Genomic DNA, 21,807 nt, shown 5'->3' with positions numbered 1-21,807 from the left:
GACTTTGGAGATGTCGGCATCAGCTTAGTAGCGACACTCGCTTGTGGGATGGAAGGAAGTCCCATTCCAGTGATAATAGTATGTCTCACAAAACCGGCGCAGTGCAGAGGGAGTGGGGATTTGTTTTCTCCCTCCCAGAGTTTGCTCCACAGACTGCCTGCCCTGTAAATATTATGGGGTCATCTCAATGTCACAGCGTTCAAAAGGCACCTTGACAAACACATGGATAGGATGGGTATAGAGGGATACGGCGCAAGGAAGAGCTGAGGGTTTTGGCACAGGTTGGTATAATGACCGGTACAGGCTTGGAGGGCATAAGGGCCTGTTCCTGTGTTGTATTGTTCTTTGTAACGGCACACTGGTTTTCATGGGTTCTTGGAGGGTCCCAGCTGAGGGTTGCCCAGTCTGGGCAACTCCGTCATATTAAGGTGGTAGTCGGTGGGAATTGATCAGGAAAACAGGTCTGTGTGCCGTGTAGCCATTTCCACAGCACAGAGTGGATCCAAATTCTACCCAAACTCTCGCTGACCAGTGTGCTGCCACCCGCCTCACACCACACCATAGACTGTCAGTGGAGATCCTTAACCCAGCTGTGAGTCACAATAAGTCCCATACCTCTGTTTGATAAAATCCTCCAACTCTTTGCATGTTTTTCGCCATCGTTCATGTGTTGGATCAGATTATCATAGCCAACGGAACTGGTTATGTCTGTACTCTGGAAGTAGAAAGAAATGCAAATATCATAAGCCAGAGGGAAAGAAACAATTTGTGATGAACGGTTACTGCCTTATCATCATGTAAGGTGATGTCCCCTTTAAGGCCAGGCTTGGAACCCTGGGACTCCGCCTCTGGCTCCGCCCATCTGGGAGCCATACATAAAGGCCTGACTCATGGTCTGTATAGCAGTCAGCTCTCGTCCAAATCTGTAGCATAGTTATTAGCCTAATAAGCCTTCTTTACAGTTTAATCTCTAAGCATCATTATTGAGGGTACCTCACAATTGGAATTAACCATTCATGGTTACAAGGGACGGCCTTGTTGAAAATCCAAACAGTCGAAAGGGTTGAAATTATATTTCTTCCCCCCCAAACTAGTTCTCCCTCTGTTTTCTCTGTGGCTCAGGACCATCACAGACCAATGGTTACAGAAACAGATGTTGCTCCATGAATAGCTGACAGGAAGTGGAAAGTTCTGCACTGACTGGTTTCTCTCTCTCTCTCTTCCCCCTCCCCCCCCCCCCCCCCCCCCCCCCCCCCCCCCCCCCCCCCCAGCATTCGATAAGTCTCCTCTTTTAGCTTTTGTTCAGATTAAATACAATAATAAAGCAGTGGGGTCCTGCGGGAGCTGCAGGCGTGATGGCTCAAGTTCTTTGTATATCTACTATACCATTCTTCCACGCACACATGTCAATATATACAAGAACCAAGTTTTAGTGATGAACAATTGTGGTGCAACTCCTATGATGAGGCACATGTTTATTTTTTTTGCAAGGCCATTCCTGCCAACATTTGTTGCCCACCCCCAAATGCCTGGAGCTCACTAGGCCACTGTAGAGGGCAATTAAGAGCCAACCGCATTGCTGTGGGTCTGGAGCCACATGTAGGCCAGACTGGATAACACTGGCAGATTTCCTTCCCATTAGTGAAACTGATGGGTCTTTGCGATAGTCATGAAACTATCTTATATTCCAGATTTATTAATTAAATTTAAATTCCACCAGTTGTCTCGTGGGATTAGAAGTTGCTTTCATAACTGGAGTAGGCTATTTGGTCCTTGTGCCTGCACCAACTCTCGAATGAGCATTCTGACATAGTGCCATTCCCCTGCCTTTTCCCCATACCCCTGCACATCTACTGCCCTCTTGAATGCCTCAATTGAACCTGCCTCCACCACACTTCCAGGCAGAGCATTCCAGACCCAAACCACTTGCAATGGATAGGGTGAACACCAGGCAGAAGAGAGCTAGGCAGGCAGTGCAGGAATCTCCTGTGGCCATTACCCTGCAAAACAGGTACCGTTTTGGACACTGTTGAGGGGAATGATCTCTCAGGGAAAAACGGCAACAGCCAAATTTGTTGCACCACAGTTGGTTCTGCTGCAGAGGGGAGGAATAAAAAGTGTGAGGATGGAATAGTTATAGTGGATTCAATTGTAAGGGGAATGGATAGATTTCTGTGGATGCAAATGAGACTTCAGGATGGCATGTTGCCTCCCCTGGTGTCAGGTCAAGGATGTCTCGGAGCGGGTACAGGACATTCTGGAGAGAGAGGGAGAATAGCCAGTGGTCGTGGTAACATGGGTACCAACGACATAGGTAAAAAAGGGATGAGGGTCCGGAAAGCAGAATACAGGGTGCTAGGAAGAAATTGAGAAGTTTGACCTCTAAGGTAGTGATCTCAAGATTACGACCAGTGCCACGTGATAGTCAGAGTAGAAATAGCGGGATACATCGGATAAATACGTGGCTGAAGAGATGGGATGGGAGGGAGGGTTTCAGATTCCTGGGGCATTGGGACCAGTTACACCTGGGCAGGACCGAGACTGATGTCTTTGGAGGTGTATTTGCTAGAGTGGTTGGGGAGGGTTTAAACTAAAAGGGCAAGGGGATGGGAACGTATGCAAGGAGTCAGAGGAAGAGGAAATAAGAACAAAAACAAAAGACAGAAAGGGGAATAAGAAGTGATAGGCAGATAAACCAAGAGACATATTCAAACAGGGCCATAGTGAAAAATATTGGGAGTGGGACTGGTTATGTTAAAAAGACAAACTTAAAGACTTTGTGCCTTAACTGTGGAACATTTGCAATAAAGTGGATGAACAAATGGATTGTCGGGATTACAGATACATGACTGCAGGGTGACCAGAGATGGAGACTGAATGTCCAGGGGTATTCAGTATTAGGAAAGTAAGAAGTCTTACAACAGCAGGTTAAAGTCCAACAGGTGTGTTTCGAATCTTCGAAACAAACCTGTTGGACCTTAACCTGGTGTTGTAAGACTTCTTACGGTGCTCACCGCAGTCCAACACCGGCATCTCCACATCATATTTAGGAAAGACAGACAAACAAAAAGGAAAATGCAATGGGGTTTCATTGCTGGTTAAGGAGGAACTTAACACAATAGTGAGGGAGGATAATAGCTCCAATAATGCAGAATCTGTTTGAGTAGAGCTGCGAAACAGCAAGGGGCAAAAACCTTTAGTGGGCGTCATACATAGACCCCCAAATTACAGTGATATTGTTGGGAATGGCATTAGAGACATATGTGATAAAGGAACAACTGTAATTATGGATGATTGTAATCTGCATATAGATTGGGAAAATCAAATTAGCCACAATACCATAGAGGAGGAATTTCTGGAGTGTATGCGGGATGGTTTTCTGGTTCAATATGTTGAGGAGCCAACTAGAGAACAGGCCATCCTAGACTGGGTACTATGTAATGAGAATGGAATCATTGGCAATCTAGTTGTGTGCGATCTCTTGGGGATGAGCGACCATAATATGATAGAATTTTTCATCAAAATGGAGAGTGAAGTTATTGATTCTGAAACTAGGGTCCTGAATCTTAATAAAGGAAACTACAATAAAATGAGTTGGCTATGATCGATTGGGGAATGTCACTTAAAGGGATAACATGGATAGGCAATGGCAAACATTCAAAGAGCGCATTGAGGAACTGCAACAATTGTTTATTCCTGTCTGGCACAAAAGTAAAACAAGAAAAGGTGGCACGGTAGCACAGAGGTTAGCAGTGTTGCTTCACAGCTCCAAGGTCCCAGGTTCGATTCCCGGCTTGGGTCACTGTCTGTGCAGAGTCTGCCCGTGTGTGCGTGGGTTTCCGCCGGGTGCTCCAGTTTCCTCCCACAGTCCAAAGATGTGCAGGTTAGGTGGATTGGCCATGATAAATTGCCCTCGTGTCCAAAAAGGTTAGGTGGGGTTATTGGGTTATGGGGATAGGGTGGAGGCGTGGGCTTAAGTAGGATGCTCTTTCCAAGAGACGGTGCAGACTCGATGGGCCGAATGGTATCTTTCTGCACTGTAAATTCTATGATAAAGGTGGCTTCCCATGGCTTACATGGGAAATTAGGGATGTTATTCATAGAATCATAACATTTACGGTGCAGGAGGCCATTTGGCCCATCGTGTCTGCACTGGCCCTTGGAATGATGCAAGCCACAGATTGTGTGATTACGGACTTTGTGATGTGTTTGCTGCAGGGTATTCAGATGATTCAATGGGAGATATACAGGTAAATGATGATAGCCTGTGCTTGGTGCTTTGACAGGCATGCCAGACAAGCTGTGGTCACTGTTAAGGGGCATGGAGGAGTCCAGCTCCAACTTTAAACAGTTATTTGTGCTGAGCCTTGAGCCCATCTTTTCCAGCTTGGAGTTGGTGGGCAACTCCAATGACAGCACTTGTAAACGTGGCCATGATGCAACATCTGTAGGTCTCAACTTCCACCACAACAAAAGCAAGGCCTCGACACTGTAGCCGAAGCTTGGTCATGAGGCTGATGCTCACTGCCATTCAAGGCCGAGACTGCTATGTTCAGGACTGTGGATACCGCTGTTCAAAAGGACCTTTCCAGTTCTTATCGCGTACAGCTGTCTGAGATCCAGCAGACTTCTATGTTGCTAAAGCATCGCCCCGGGTGGAATAGCAGTAGCTCCCTGGAGCACAAACTGCCACCTTCTCTCAGAATGACAGCATTCGCACTTCTACCAGTGCCCCGTTGCTGTTTCTCAGCCAGCCAGCCCAGTCAGCTGCCATATCTGGTTGGTGCAGTCCGGAGCCTGATCTTCGAGGCCCAGAGTTTCTCGTGGAAGTCTTCCAAAGCCACCCACCGTCTCCCCCACTGAGGGTCACCAGGGAAAGGGTACGAAGACAACCAAGAAAAATATTAGGACTAAAGGCTGACAAGTTCTCAGGTCCTGATGGGCTTAGTCCTAGAGTCTTTTAAAAAGTGGCTGCTGCGATAATAGATGCATTGGTTTTAATTTCCCTCTTAATTTTCCAAAATTCCTTAGATTGGCTCGAGGGTGAGCCCAGAGATCTACACCCTTATCGAGGATGTGGACGATTTCGAGGCAGCGATGGCCCTGTTGAAAGGACACTACATTCGCCCAGTAAACCAGGTTGACGCCCAACATCTGCTAACGACAAGGCGACAAATCCCAGGGGAGTCGCTGGATGAATTCTACCGCACGCTCCTGGTACTGGGTAGGAAGTGTGATTGCCCGCAAGTTTCAGCCAGCGACCACACAGAACTTTTAATCTGGGACGCATTCGTTGCAGGTATGCTGTCCTCCCAAATCCGTCAGCGGCTGCTGGAGAAAGAGACACTAGGCCTCAAGGAGGCACGGGCCCTTGCTAGCTCCCTGGATGTGGCCTCCCGAAACGCCTGCGCGTACGTCCCCGACCGCGCGGCAGCCCCTTGGGCAGCATGGAACCCACCCTCGGCCGGCCCCGATGCATCCCCCCCACAAGCTTGTGCCGCGCGGCTACCAGGCAAACCTGGGGGGCCCCGCTATTATTTTTGCGGGCAAGCCAAGCACCCCCGGCAGCGCTACCCGGCCCACTCCTCCACCTGCAAAGGTTGTGGCAAAAAGGGCCATTTTGTGGCGGTATGCCAGGCCGGGGCGGTCACTGCACATTCTCCTCGTGTATCCCGCTCAAGGTGGAATTTTTCAGTCCTTTCCCTGTCGGAGGGGTGGAACTTTGGATGGAAAGAGGTGCAAGTGTGCCAGGAGAAGGTGCAACTCCTCTGGTGTAGCTGGTGGATGGATCCACGAATTAAGAGTGAGTTGAGAAGAAGGGAGCTGATGGAGCAGGAGAGTCTTCATGTGCCACAGGTTAAGATGGCAGAGAGCAAAGTGCCTGTTCTGGCCATCCAGTGGTCAATGGAGCAGCTGGTGGACTTCTTAAATGAGTAGTTCAGCCAGCAGAGAAGGGAAGCCCAGGAAGACCTAGCGAAGGTGGTAGAGCCGCCAAAGTGGGGATTGAGCGAGTAGATAGTGTTGCTAACTTTGCCTTAGTTCAATTGCTCTGTTTTATTACCTTTGCTCTCGAGTCGCCAGGTATCTTTATGATACCGCCACGAGGTTCAAGTCTGAGTAATGATCAATAATCCAATACCCCGATTAGTAAGATTTAAATCAAAGCACATTTATTATACACAGTAATCGCTACTCATGTACAAATTCTACATCTAAGCTACTTCTACAACTAACAGGCCTATACTTAACTTGGAACTGGCCCACCAGGTCAGGGGAACAAATGGCCTTTCGTTCGGGTTCTGAGTCTGCGGGATTCGAAGTGGGTACAGATTGGTAGATAGGAGCGCCTATCTCATAGCGAGCGTTGAATTAAGACTTACAAGTTCGATGATCACTGGAGTCGCTGCACCGGTCACGGTCAATGTTGGTTCGTTGTTGCTGGGTGACCCGGGCGAAGAGGTGGAGAAGAAGAGAGCGATTTGAACTTGGGGCTCAATTCTTATAGTCCCCAGGGGCTTCCCGCCTTTCGGGGCGGACCCTGTACCTGATCCCAAGTGATTGGACTTTGTCCCAATCGCTTGGTTCGATTTTCTCCAATGCTGGAGCGGTTCCCTGATCGATGGGCGGTCTTGAGGTGCTCGTTCACCTCCTTTTGTGTAGGCTCCTGCTGGCGCCGAAGAGTCTGGTTTTGCTTTGTGTGTCTAAATGTTGCTTATTGTTCCCGGGGATTGCTCATTAGTATGCAGATGGCTGGTGTTTTGTTATGCTGATGGTTGCTGGTATCGATAGTGTCTGGCCTTTCCAGAGGTAAATACACAGCCAACCTGCAGCTGCTCGTTTGTGTCTTCTTGGCTGACTTTCCCATCAGCCTTTGCCGTTCGCCATTTTGAATCGGGAGTTGGCCATTTGAAAATGAAATGAAATGAATGAAAATCGCTTATTCAAGTAGGTTTCAAATGAAGTTACTGTGAAAAGCCCCTAGTCGCCACATTCCGGTGCCTGTTCGGGGAGACTGGTACTGGAATTTTAAGTGACTGCAATAGAGGCTGGAGTCCCAGGGCCAGGAGATCTAGAAAGTGGACTGGGTGGTGGGGGAGCATTAGGAGCAGTTGGCCTCATTGGTGGCTGAGGTGGGGGTGATGCGGGAGACCCAAAAGAAGCTGAAGGAGAAGGTGGAGGATCTGGAGAACTGCTCCAGAAGGCAAAATTTGCAGAACGTGTGGATATGCCCGAAGACACCGACAGAGCGGAGGCTGGCACATATGGGGCCAAAATGCTGGAAAAGTTGATGGGAGAGGGGCCTTCGACCAGCCTCTGGAGGTCAACCGAGCGCACAGGACGCTGATGAGGAGGCCGCAGGCGGGCGAGCTGCCGAGGGCGACGGTGCGATTACACCGCTGCTTGGACAAAGAGAAGATTCTGCGGTGGGCGAGGCAGACGAGGAAGTGTACCTGGGAGGGGAACGAGCTGCGGGTGTAACAGGACCTGGGAGCCGAACTGGCGAAGAGGAGGGCCGGGTTTAACCAGGTCGAGGCTGCCCTCCACAATAAGGAGGGTGAAGTTTGGGGTGCTGCACCCGGCCCGTCTCTGTGTGACTTTCCAGAGTCGGGAATATTATTTTGGTAAGCCAGAGGAGGCGGTGGAGTTTTTAAGGACAATGGGCTGGCAGGAGAAGGAGGACATTCAACGTTTGAGGAGATGTTTTCTTTTGGTTGTTTTTGGAGAGCTTTTTCTCCTTTGAAATGTTTTGTTGGGTTTGGTGGCAGGGTATTGGGGAGCATCAAGGGTGAGTGCACCTTTTTCTGTTTCTGTATTTCTTGAGGGAGTGCGGATGTGGTGGGGGGGGGGGGGAAATCAGGTGGGGGTGGTAGTAGGAGGTTTGGAGGTCTTGGGCATGGGGCTGTCAGGCTAGCTGGGTGGGCTGGTTAACGGGAGGGCAGTGGGGGATTGTTAGGTGGTTGGTGCAGGAGATGGGGGTGCGGCTGTTCTCTTTGGGGGAAGGGGGATGCTGACAAGGGTGTGGAAGGTGTGGAGCAGTTGAAAAGGGAGCGATGACAGCGGACATCCGGGGGGGGGGGGGGGGGGCGCGCATGACACAGGGAAGGGGCTGGCCCAGAAAGGGATGTGGTTGATCGGCAAGGGAGGTGGATGCGGGAGCCCCCCGACCAGGCTGATCACGTGGAACGTGAGGGAGCTGAATGGGCGGGTCAAACGGTCACGTGTGTTTGCGCGCCTGAGGACGTAGCTTTTGTTTTGTACTAGAGACTCATTTAAAGATAGGGGATCAGGCAAGGTTGAGGAGAGGATGGGTAGGGCAGGTGTTCCACTCGGGACTGGGCATGAGGACGAGGGGGGGTGGCGGTGCTGGTGAATAAGTGGGTGACGTTCGAGCTGCCAGATATTGTGGCTGATTCGGCGGGGGGGGGGGGGGGGGGGGGGGGGGGGGCTTCGTGATGGTGAGTGGGAAGCTGGAGGGGATGCTGGTGGTCCTGGTAAATGTTTACTCCCCAAATTGGGATGATGTGGAGTTTATGAGGTGGGTGGTGAGGGAGCTGGAGGTGTTTATGGAGCGGATGGGGGAGGGGGGAGTGACCCGTGGAGGTTTGGGAGGCTTTTTTGACTTTTTTCTGTTGGACAAGGCATTGCTGGCAGGGGCGGTCGATTCGGAGTATTCGGCAATCATGGTTTTGGACCACGCGCCGCACTGGGTGGATTTGCAAGTGGACCAGGGGAGGCCCAGCGACCCCAGTGGAGGCTGGATGTGAGGCTGTTGGTGGATGAGGAGGTGTGCGAGTGAGTGAGGGTTGCCTCTTTGTGGGTATGTGGAGCTGAACGACACGGGGGTGGTCACCGCCGCCATGCTATCGGAGGCACTCAAGGAGGAGGTTATTTCGATTTGGGCACATAGAGAGAAGGCGGAACAGGCAAGGCTGATGGAAGAGATTCTGAGGGTGGACAGGAGGTTTTCGGAGGCCCCAGAGGCAAGATTGTTGAGGGAGAGGCAGAGGTTCCAGATGAAGTTTGAGGAAGGCGGTAAGGCAGTTGTGGAGGGCCAGAGGGGCAATGTACGAGTGTGGGGAGAAGGCAAGTAGGATGGCGGTCAACCGGTTTAGGAAACAGGAGGCAGTGAGGGAGATTGGTAGAGTAAACCATGGGAAGCATGGTGCTGGACCCGGTGGGGGTGAATGGAGTGTTTGAGGAATTTTACAGGAGGTTGTAGGAGTCAGAGCCCACGGATTGGGGGGGGGGGGGGGGGGGGGGCCTGCGGAGGACGATTGCGTCCTGGTCGTGTACAAGGCTCAGTCTTATTCGGTTTAAAGTAGTCTACAGGACGTATATGATGGTGGCGAGGATGAGCAGGCTGTTTGAGAAAGTGGAGGACACGTGTGGGCGGTGCGCGGGGAGCCCCACGAACCATGTCTGAAACTGAAGGGGTTCTGGCAGGGGTTTGCAGACGTAATGTCTGTGGTATTAGAGGTGAAGGTGGCCCCTGTCATAATATACACCAGTATATCATGGTGCAGACACACACTGATGGACACACAGTGGGACCAATCAACACACACAACACCGCAGCCAATCACCAGTTAGAGCACACGCACTATAAAGACAGGGGGCATCAGAGTTCCCGTTCATTCGAGCTGCAGCTAGCTAGGAGGACAGAGCTCACAGCCTGCAACACAGACATTCACCATGTGCTGAGTGCATCGACTGGTTAGGACAAGGCAAAGGTCTTTAGTTAAAGCTAGTATCGTGTTAACCCACAGTCAGAGTGTGTTCAACAGTTAATGATTCAATAAAATAGTGTTGCACTATTTCAAGTGTTGGTGACCTTAAGACCATAAGACATAGGAGCGGAAGTAAGGCCATTCGGCCCATCGAGTCCACTCCACCATTCAATCATGGCTGATTTCAACTCCATTTACCCGCTCTCTCTCCATAGCCCTTAATTCTTCGAGAAATCAAGAATTTATCAACTTCTGTCTTAAAGACACTCAACGTCCCGGCCTCCACCGCCCTCTGTATGTGATCCACGGATCCAGAGCACTCAACACAACAGCCCCGAGTCCAGAGAGCGATATTTGGGGTGTCGGAAAAGACCGAGCAGTCCAGGAGGCGAGAGAGGCCGATGTCTTGGCCTTTGCCTTCCTGATAGCCCGCAGACGGATTTTGCTTGGATGGTGGGACTCGGAGCCACCGAAAGCGAAGTGTGTAGGTGAATGACCTGGCAGAATTACTGAGGCTGGAGAAGGTCAAGTTGGTCTTGAGGGGGGTCGGTCGATGGATTCGCTCGGAGGTGGAAGCCGTTCATTGACTTTTTTAAGGAGGATTGAGGTGTCAGCAGAAGGGGGCAGAGGAGGAGGAGTGGGTGTTGGTTATTTATTATGTTGTACAATTTCACTTCTGCTCTTATTTGTTTTGTTTGTTATACAAGTGACTGAATAAATTCTTTTTTTTTTAAAGGCAGGAGAATGGGGGATGAGAAACATATCCACCATGATTGAATGGCGGAGCAGACTCGATGGGCCGAATGGCCTAATTCTGCTCCTGTGTCTTATGGTCTTATTATCACAGAGTCAAAAATCCGAAATTTCCTCCCGACACTCTGGGTGTACCTACTCGGCATGGCTGCAACGGCTCATTAATGCAGCTCACCGCCAACATTCTAAGGATGAACGACAACGGATGAACGGACATCGCGCGACAATCACCAGGCAGGAATGTTTAGTCGGGGAACACTTCAGCAGTCAAGGGCATTCAGCCTCTGGTCTTCGGGTAAGCGTTCTCTAAGGCGGCCTTCAGGACACGTGACAACGCAGAATCGCTGAGCAGAAACTTATATCCAAGTTCCGCACACATGAGTACGGCCTCAACCAGGAACTCATGTCGCATTACATTCACCTCACCATCATCTGGCCTGGGCTTGCAAAATCCTACCTACTGTCCTGGCTTGAGACAATTCACACCTTTCTAACCTGTGACTATCCCTCTCTCCAATTGCTCCATCTGGATCTGTAAAGCCAGAATTACTTGCAAAGACTCGCATTCAAAGTATCGTCTTGCATTTTTGACTTTGTCTATATATATGTTTCTGGAACTTACCTCTTCATTCACCTGAGGAAGGAGCAGTGCTCCGAAGGCTAGTGATTCAAAACAAACCTGCTGGACTTTAACCTGGCGTTGTAAGACTTCTCACTGTGCTCACCCCAGTCCAACGCCGGCATCTCCACATCATAATATTTTATGGGTAATTAGGACTGGACAATAAATGCTGGCCCTGCCAGCGACACCCACATCCCAAAAATGAATCAAAAAGATTCAAAGCTCAACAGGTCCAGCCAACACAAAGCCCCAATCAAAACAATGGAATACACTTTTGAGGAAGTCCATATAATGCTCTGGCCTGGCAAAGGGCTTGATGAATTCATTTCTTGGTCAATTAATAGTGCCTGTTAATTCAGGCAAAATGTTGTTTCAAGTTGGCCAAGAATGGATCAGTATAGTTTTGAAAGTACTTGAGATTGTGAGAGCAGGGATAGAGTGCGAGAGAGGGAGCAAGGTAGATCTGTTGATAAACAAGCAGGGTAAAACAAGTTCTTTGAGGAAGTACGTGTTGGTTTAAGCCTGACTCATCACAAACCACCATTCATTCAGGTGATAGAACAAAAGAGTCCATAAAACCAGAAGGTTATTATTCCTCAATCTACCAAACTAAAGATGTAATGTAGGCCTAATGGGAAGGCTGTCAAACTTTATTATGCAGCCCATAGTGAAGGTGTTTCGAAATTTTATGTGGTATGTGTCCCAATAAACTCAAGTTTTACGGTTACAGATGGAAACTCCATTCTACCCAACAGTTGAAGCTCCAATTACATTTTTAGAACATTTCAAGTGTTTGATTAGCGTTTTAATCATTTTGTTCTTTTTTACTCTTACTTTCTGTAAAACCGATTGCTTTAAGCAACTGGCAACGCCAATTCAGAAATCCATAATTGAATCTCTCCAATCAGGTCTCTTGACATTACCAAAACGACTTTAATCAAAGTCATAAATCATGTCCAATGCGACTGTGAAAAACGTAAACTATTCCTCCTCATCCTATCTGCAGCCTCTGACATGGTTGGGCACACCATCCTTCTCCAACACGTCTCCAATGTCACCCAGTTGGGTGGTGCTGTTCTCACCTAGTTTCATTCTTATCTACCCAATCGTAGCCAAGGTATCACTTGCTCCTCTTCCTGCTCCTGCACTATTGGAACTCTTCCATTACTGGCTTCTTGAGAATTCCTGTTTATAATTGCTCCAGATTTATTGAATGCACCTTCAGCTTCTGAGACAAAGAACAAAGAAATTGACACTTCCACCCTTGGAAAATGCCTCTGACTGTCCACCCTGTCTATGCCTCTCAATTTTCTAGACCTCGATCAGGTCTCCCCTCAGCTTCCGTCTTTCCAGCAAAAACAATCCTAGTTTATCCAGCCTCTCCTCATAGCCAATACCCTCGAGACCAGGCAACGTCCTGGTGAACCTTTTTTGCACTCTCTCCAAAGCTTTCACGTCCTTCTGATAATGTGGTGACCAGAACTGTATGCAATACTCCATCTGCAGCCTAACCAAGGTTTTATAAAGCTGCAACATGATTTCCCAACTCGTGTACTCATTGTCCCGGCTGATGAATGCAAGCATGCCATAGGCCTTCTTAATCACCTTGGCCACCTGTGTTGCCACTTTTAGGGAACTGTGGAACTGCACGCCCAGATCCCTCTGTATGTTAATGTTCCTAAGGCCTTTTACAGTATAATTCATACCTAGATTTGATGCTCCAAAATGCATCACCTCGCATTTGTCCAGATTAAACTTCATCTGCCATTTCTGTGCCCAAGTCTCAAATCTATCCATATCCTGTTGTATCCTATGACAGTCCTTGGCACTATCAGCAACTCCTCCAATCTTTGCGTCATCCGCAAACTTACTAATCAGACCACCCCCATTTTCCTCCAGATCATTTATATATACTACAAACAACTGAGGTCCCAGCACTGATCCTGCGGAACACGACCAGCTACATATCTCCATTCAGAAAAACATCCTTCCACAGCTACTCTCCGTCTTCTGTAACCAAGCCAGTTCTGTATCCATCTCGCCAGACCACCTCGAATCCCATGTGATTTTAGTTTTTCTACCAGTCTGCCATGTGGGACCTTGTCAAACGCCTTACTAAAGTCCATATAAACTACATCCACAGCCCTTCCGTCATCAATTTTCTTTGTCACCTCTTCAAAAACACAATCAGGTTGGTGAGACATGACCTTCCCTGTACAAAACCATGCTGCCTGTCACTAATTAGTCTATTTTTCTCCAAATGTGCATATATCCTGTCCCTCAGTATCTTTTCCAAAAGCTTCACCACCACTGATGTCAGGCTCACCAGCCGCCTCCCACAGTAATCTGGGATAAACCCCATCCAGCCCCGGGGACTTGTCTACCTTAACGCAATTTAGCATACTCAACACCCCTCCTTTAATATATTGACGTTCTCAATAATGTTCACACACCTATCCCTGACTTCAACATCCATCATGTCCTTCTCCCTGGTGAATATCGATACAAAGTGCCCATTAAGGGTTTCACCCACTTCCTGTGATGCCACGCATAACCACCCTCCATTTTTCTTGAGTGGGCCTACTCTTTATCTTGCTCCCCTCCTGCTCCTATGTGGTGAATGCATTACTGCTACCATTCACCATTGTATTACATTACATTGTATTGTATTATGTTGATGCCCTTGTGGGCTCCGCCCCTCAGGGGAGGTATATAGATCTGCAGCCTGTAGGCGGCACTCAGTACAGAGCAGTCGCAGGCAGGCACAGATCTAGCTGATTAAAACCACTGTTCACTTCTACTCATTGTCTCGTATGAATTGATGGTCGCATCATTTTAATCAGCTAAGATATCGCTATGGAAGCCGCCCTCAAACCTGATCGACTGGAACTCGACCCACAGACAGCTGACGCCAAAATAATCTTTTTGCACTGGTTCCGCTGCTTTGAGGCCTACCTCGCTGCCTCTTCCTCGCCCGCCGTCACCGAGGCACAGAAGCGGAGTCTGCTCCACGCCCGGGTAAGCCACCGGATCTCCGTATTTATCGAGGAAGCGACCACGTACGCAGACGCAGTCGCGATCCCGAAAAGACACTAATTGAGGCCGGTGTCAACGCTCGTTGACACTCGTCGTCAACGCCCCGGGGAATCGCTGGAGGAATAACTACGTGACCTGAGGGTACTCGCTCAAAACTGCAATTACAAGGATGTCGCTGCCTCGCAGCATATGGAACTCGCCATCTTGGACACCTATGTGGCTGGAGTCCGGTCCAACTATGTCAGACAGCGCCTGCTCGAATAGGGTGCCCTCGACCAGAAGAGACGGTAAAACTATCCACCTTCTTAGAAGTAGCTTTCCAGAGCATCAATGCTTTCCCCTCCGACCACGTAAGTCCCTCGTGGTCACCTGACCCGAGGTTATCCCAGGCCTGTGCCGCACGGCTGCCCGCCCAACCCGGGGTGCCGCCCTGCTATTTCTGTGGGCAGAACCAGCACCTCAGGCAGCGTTGCCCGGCCCGGAACGCGACCTGCAGCGACTGCGGCAAGAAAGGACATTTTGCCAAAGTCTGCTTGGCCCAACTCAAAGCTCCTAAATCGCAGGCCCGAATCACAGACTCACAGGCCCGCAGACCCCGCAGCATGGCTGATGCCTGCCGGTACCTCCCCTTTCCGACACGCCATCCGCCTTGTGCTATCCGTGGGGGCCGCCATCTTTAACTCCGCCCGACATGTGGGACTCATGGGGGCCGCCATCTTGGCTGCCATCTTCAACCCAGCCTGCCATGTGCTATTCATGGGGGCCGCCATCTTGGCCATCATCTTCAACACCGCCCGACACGTGCGACCGAAGGGGGCCGCCATCTTGGGACCACCCCACTACCTGCGACCACGCCGGCTACAAGCAGCTCGGCGCTGTCACCCTCGACCAGTCACGGCCCAAGCACCTCAGGAACTCGATGATGACCGTCAGGGTCAATGGGCACGAAACACCCTGTCTGTTTGACTCTGGGAGCACGGAGAGCTTCATACATCCAGACACGGTATGGCGCTGTTCTCTCCAGATTTCCCCCACATCCCAAACAATCTCCCTTGCTTCCAGATCACATTCAGTGCAGATCAGGGGGTACTGTGTCGTGAACCTCGCGATACAGGGCACCGAGTACGCCAATTTTAAACTCTATGTCCTCCCCCATCTCTGCGCTCCTCTCTTGTTAGGACTGGACTTCCAGTGCAACCTCAGGAGCCTGACCCTGAAATTCGGCAGGCCCCTACCTCCCTCTCACCGGATGTAGCCTCGCGACTCTTAAGGTCATCCCTCCCTCGCTCTTCGCGAACCTCACTGCCGACTGTAAACCCGTCGCCACCAGGAGCAGGCGGTATAGTGTCCAGGACAGGACTTTTATCAAGTCAGAGGTCCAGCGGCTCTTGAGTGAGGGGATCATCGAGGCCAGTAATAGCCCCGGAGAGCCCAAGTGGTGGTCGTCAGGACTGGGGAAAAGTACCGGATGGTTATAGACAACAGCCAGACGATAAATCGGTACACGCAGCTCGATGCGTACCCCCTTCCCCGGATAGCGGACATGGTGAATCAGATTGCACACTACCGGGTTTTCTCCACAGTAGATCTGAAGTCCGCATACCACCAGCTCCCAATCCGCCCGGAAGACTGCCACTACACTGCCTTTGAGGCAGACGACCGCCTCTTCCACTTCGTCCGGGTTCCCTTCGGCGTCATCAACGGGGTCTCGGTCTTCCAAAGAACGATGGACCGAATGGTGGACCAGTACGGGCTGTGGGCCACGTTTCCGTACTTGGATAATGTCACCATCTGCGGCCATGATTAGCAGGACCACGACGCTAACCGTCAGAAGTTTCTCCAAACCGCCCAAGCCCTCAATCTCACCTACAACAAGGAGAAATGAGTTTTCCGCACAACCCGACCAGCCATCCTCGGCTATGTCGTGGATAAAGGAGTCCTAGGGCCCGACCCCAACCGCAACTCCCCCTCCCCCACTGCCCCAAAGCACTGAAAAGATGCCTCGGGTTCATTTCGTATTATGCCCAGTGGGTCCCCAACTATGCGGACAAAGCCCTCCCACTTATCAAAGCCACCATCGTCCCCCTGATGACCGAGGCCCGTCTGGCCTTCAGCCGCATCAAGGCTGACAACGCGATGCACGCGGTGGACGAGTCCATCCCCTTCCAGGTGGAGAGCGACGCGTTAGATGTCGCCCTGGCCGCTACCCTTAACCAGGCAGGCAGGCCCGTGGCCTTTTTTTCCCGTATCCTCAACGCCTCCGAGATTCGACACTCCTTGGTCGAAAAAGAAGCTCAAGCCATTGTGGAAACTGTGGCACATGGGAGGCACTACCTGGTTGGTAGGAGGTTCACCCTCGTCTCCGACCAACAATCGGTAGCCTTTATGTTCAACAACACACAGCGGGGCAAGATCAAGAATGATAAAATCTTGGTGGAGAATCGAAGTCTCCACCTATAATTACGATATTGTGTATCGTCCGGGAAGCTCAACGAGCCCCCAGATGCCCTGTCCCGCGGCACATGCGCCAGCACGCAAGATGACCAACTCCGTGCCATCCGCAATGACCTGTCACCCGGGGCCACCCGGCTTCTCCACTTCATCAAGGCCCGCAACCTGCCCTACTCCACCGAGGAGGTCAGGGCCAAGTCTGCGTGGAGTGCAAGCCGCACTTCTATGGGCCAGACAAGGCCCACCTGGTGAAGGCATCCCGCCCCTTTGAATGCCTCATCGTCGATTTCAAAGGGCCCCTCTCCTCCCATTTCCCCTTGGCCATCCCATGCCCCGACATGACCGCGGCCACGGTCATTAAGGCCCTACATAGCATCTTCACCCTGTTCGGTTTCCCCACTTACGTCCACAGTGACCGGGGCTCCTCGTTTATGAGCGACGAACTGCGTTAGTACCTGCTCGGTAAGGGCATTGCCTCGAGCAGGACTACCAGTGACAACCTCCGGGGAAACGGACAGGTGGAGAGGGAGAACACCGTTCTGGAAGGCCGTCCTTCTGGCCCTACGGTCTCGAAGCCTCCCAGTTTCCCGCTTGCAGGAGGTCCTCCCCGACGCGCTCCACTCAATTAGGTCGCTGCTCTGCGCAGCCACGAACGAGACCCCTCATGACTGCCTATTTGTCTTCCCCAGGAAGTCAACCTCTGGGGTCTCACTTCCGTCCTGGCTGGCGACACCGGGGCCTGTCCTCCTCCGGAAGCAAAGCACATGAGGAGCCATAAGTCCGATTCCCTGGTCGAGAGGGTCCAGCTCCTTCACACCAACCCTCAGTATGCCTACATGGCGCACCACGACAGCCGACAAGATACAGTCTCCCTCTGGGATCTGGCACCCGCCAGCTCCCCTGTGACCATTACCTAACCCCCCCCCCACACCGAACACTGCCCCCACCCCTACATGGCCTACACCCCCCCTTCCCCCATCGCCGACCTACAGTGATGAAGCTCCAGACGACACGCTCCCGGAGTCAACGAGCCCAATACCCGTGCCTGCAGCTACGAGTTCAACACCCGTGCCCGCAGCGAAGCCAGAGCTCAGACAATCGCAGCGAACGATCAAGGCGCTGGGCAGACTCAATCTGTGAACCCACTTCACCCCCGCTGGACTTCAATTTTTAACAGGGGGTGGATGTGGTGAATGTATTACTGCTACCATTCACCATTGTATTGCATTACATTGTATTGTATTATGTTGATGCCCTTGTGGGCTCCGCCTATGGCTCCACCCCCTCAGGGCTGGTATATAGATCTGCAGCCTGTAGGCGGCACTCAGTACAGTGCAGTCGCAGACAGGCACAGATCTAGATGATTAAAACCACTGTTCACTTCTACTCATAGTCTCGTGTGAATTTATGGTCGCATCAACCTAATATATGCATAAAAATTGGACTATTTCTTAGCTGCACGGGAACTCCGTTACCGGCGGCGGAGAATCAAGCGTCGGGCAGAAAATGGCATTGCCGCTGGGATCGAGGTTCACGCCTGCTCCAGCGAGAGGATACAAGTGGGGTCTTAATGACACATTTATCGGGCCGGACACCATAATTATCCGGCCCTCGTGATTCTCCAGTCCTCTGGGCCTGGAATCACGTGCACGAGAATTTGTGCAGGTCTTGACAAGCGGTGGGCCGAGCGGTGGTCCAATGGGGTAACTCTTTAAGAGAGTTACCCCCAAAGTCCATCGGAGGCCCACCTCCCCCCCACTGACATCCCCCCCCCCCACCCACCCACCTAGAAGACCCTCTAGTTAAAGAGACCCCCACACATAAATTTGCATGGCTAAGGATTGGGAATCACGTCCTGATTTGTGTTCCCAGCGCAAGTTTCAGCTCCAGAGGGAACCTTAGGAGCCTCACCGCGCCCAATATGGTGTGGGGATGAGGCTGTTGAATCTCGCAAGAGGCCTCTCATTTAAATATCCATTTGCCAAATGCACCCGGCACTCAACGACCACACCTGGGAGACATCGCCAGCGTGTGGTTTAGTATGGGTCCACACAAACATGGACTAGGTGGAATTGCACCTGGGGGGTGTCTCCCAGGCTATACGAGACCCCGAGATGGTCGGAAACAGGGCAGTACGGCACCCTGGTTCTCCCCCTGGAACCTGGGCACCTTGGCACTGCCAGCCTGGTTCCTGAGTGCCACACTGGCACTGCCAAGGCACCCATGTGGCACTGCCAGGCATCAGGCCTGGCGCGGGGGCTCCTTCCCAGGTAGTGGGGGTGAGGCGGGTTTCCCAGAGGCCACCCTAAGTTTGGGGATGATAGAGGGGTGAAAGATGGAGGGGGGGGGGGGGGGGGTGGTAGGGAGGTGGAGACGATTGGAGTAGCCAGACAAAATGGCGACGAGCTCGCCAGCAGGAAATTCTAAGTGCAGCTTCGGCAGAGAGAATCTCCCAGAGGTCAAAGAAAAAGGTAAAGTGCCGTTGAATAGTGGGGTGTTTTGTGGCACTGCAGGTGCCAAGAATCACCCCGCTGAAGGTGCCATTAGGAACCACACCCATAGTCTCCCAAACGCAGAATCCCGGCCATTAAGTGCTAACATTTCCTTCATAACGGAAGGAGAGAGATGGAGAGGTTTAAGATGTTCCATAATATCTACCTCTTTGACTGCTTTTCCTCAGTTTCCCCAATCTGTGCCTGGCGCCAAATTGTGTTTGATAATGATACTGCGACATTTTACTCCATTAAAGTTGTTATGTAAATACAAGTTGTTGCTGCCCCCAAGGCAACGTTTGAACTAGGATTCGGAAAAGAGAAGTATCGCAGCATCTAGTGTAAATTTTTACATAAGTATTGAATGAGGACTGTAAAAGGTCATTTATACAGTGAAGATTTCCTGTTATTTTTAGCACTCCTTTGTAAATCTGATAGAATGTAATCGTTCAACGTTGGTTACTGGCACCTTATGGGTCATAGGAGTCAAATTTAATTGTCTATTGCATTGCAAACGTATTCCTCTGGATGGTCTAGATCCTTCCTGTTTGATTAATTTCAAATGCCTGGAAAGGCATCTTTCCCAACATCTAGGCCTGAATATTTCAGATGGCAGCGGCTCAACCCCACCATCTCTGACAGATCTGCTGCCATTTTACTCTCAAGTGAACATTGATTGGCAGCCGACTTGGAAGGAAGACCCGCCTTGGAGAACTGATGACCAATCAGATTGGCTGACAGCTCTCCAGCCCTCCAGGATGGAGAACGTGTGTGCCTCATGATCTACCCTTCAGCCAAGGAGAGTTAAAGACAGGTTTAGGGATGGACAATAAATGCTGGCCTGACCAGTGATGCCATATCCAGTGAACAAATAAAACAAAAAGAAACTTAGCAGAGCATGCCATTCGCAATAGACAGAGTTTCCAGTCTCATCAGATACAATGTTCAGGATGCCTTTGGAGCGCATAGGGGCCAAAAACAAGAGATGGATTTTACCTACAACCTGTTAAACATGTGACAACGTTCTGTGTGACCTAATAATAGGCATTGTCGAACACTGCAGTTGCTAATGATGAAATGGAAGCTTTCCCAGAACATTGTCATGCTCTTTGCAGCCATTTCACAATTTACTTATCGTGGTTACCATTCCAAGATCCTTTCACAATTTTAAGTGATGAGAACTTGCAACAGTTACATGGTTATTGTAGCGCACAATGACTTACGCGAGACGAGAAGCGATGAAGTCTATCTAGGCTTTATTAAGCGAGACTTGTCCCCAGCAGCTCAGCAACAGAATGAGGCTGCGGGGAGAAACTCGAGCTCTTATACTCCGCCTTCAGGGTGGAGCCAGAAGTCGGCAGATCCAACCAGGACCCGGGACCTGTCAGCCAATAGCCTCTCGGCTTCACAGGTACCACATTACCCCTAATACATACCACCACATTCACCCCTTGTTAAAAAGGAACCCGGCGGGGTGGTGGTTCGCATGGTGGTAGGGGTTTACACGGCTGGCCCTGGAACAAATTTCGGACTGCGTTAATACAGCTTTAGCCCTACACTGGGCTATGTACAAGTTTGTGAGAACTATTTACAATACGGGCAAAAAAAAATTTTTTTGTTACAACAACATTCTTGCTTTTTCTTGGTGTCACGCGGATTCCACGAGTCGAGCGGGCGGTCTGGTCTTCCTCGTCGATCGCCTCAGCCCCGGTGGTGGTGCAGGTGCTTGCTCGGGCGTTGTTGTCTCCGGGAGCGTTTCGCTGTTTGTTCCTGTTTCACTCCTGGGCGGGCACGGGAGGAGCTGGCATAATGCACACTCACATGGCACAACTTCCTTTTGAACCCCGGAGCTGGCATAATGCACACTCACTTGGCACAATCTGAGGGCCATTGCTTAAATGGCCAATAGCAAAATGGAAATTGGGAGAGTCAGCAGCTGCTTTGGATGGATAGAAAAAGAGCATGGGCAGCAACCAGAATTAACGATGCCTTCCTGGAGTTACTGCCGGATGTAGTCAGGAGAAGGCAGGACATGCTATTCCCTAGTTACAGAGAAGAATCTTATGACTGACACAAGGAAGGCCTGCTCGGGGGTGGCTGTGATGGCGAGAACCAGGAGTGTTGCACCCAGGCAATGCAGGAAGCAGTTTATGGCCCTACCAGATCAGAAAGTGATGTTTCACCCCACATCCACCTCTACCCTCCTCACCTTCCCTCTGTTACACCGAGTGCACTCCACCACATCACTCCTAATTTCCACTTTCTATCCACATCCTCATCTCCCAATTTATCAATCCACTTTTAGGTCAATCCTTACATGTCATCTGGTCCCTTACCAGATGTGCTGTATCCATCCACTGGGTGAAAACCTCACCTTCACTCACTCACCTCCTCCTTTGCAGAAGAGAGTGGAAGTGCAAAAAAGAGAGAGAGAGAGAGAGTGCGAGAGCGACTGGACATGGGCCACTGCAAACTGTGCAGATCAGATATGCAAAGGAAGAGGTCATTAAGTTAAGTGGCTCTCAAGTAAAGATGGAGGGGCACGGAACACCTGTGAGATGGTTGGTGGACAACTAAAAATACTTGACACACACATGCTGACCTTATATCATCAATGATTGAACTGTCAGAAGATTGACTTATGATGACTGTCAAAATCAATACCACAACAAATTCATATTCCCTTCATTTGTCTTCCAAAGTCTTCATCTGTGCTGCAAGTGTC

The 21,807-nt window shown here is 50.6% G+C and overlaps 1 protein-coding gene across 1 annotated transcript in view; it reads right to left on the bottom strand.

Moving 5' to 3' along the window:
- Positions 1 to 12,195, bottom strand: part of LOC140409427 (proline-serine-threonine phosphatase-interacting protein 2-like) — a 147,162-nt gene extending 134,967 nt beyond the window's left edge. The window contains 3 exon segments of the mRNA XM_072497863.1: positions 616 to 655; positions 658 to 715; positions 12,118 to 12,195. Of these exon segments, the coding sequence (XP_072353964.1) occupies positions 616 to 655; positions 658 to 715; positions 12,118 to 12,195 (176 nt within the window).
- Positions 12,196 to 21,807: the final 9,612 nt, after the last annotated feature.

Source organism: Scyliorhinus torazame, chromosome 3 (genome assembly GCF_047496885.1).
Source record: "Scyliorhinus torazame isolate Kashiwa2021f chromosome 3, sScyTor2.1, whole genome shotgun sequence".
NCBI classification, from domain to species: Eukaryota; Metazoa; Chordata; class Chondrichthyes; order Carcharhiniformes; family Scyliorhinidae; genus Scyliorhinus; species Scyliorhinus torazame.
This window is presented reverse-complemented; position numbering and strand designations above follow the sequence as displayed.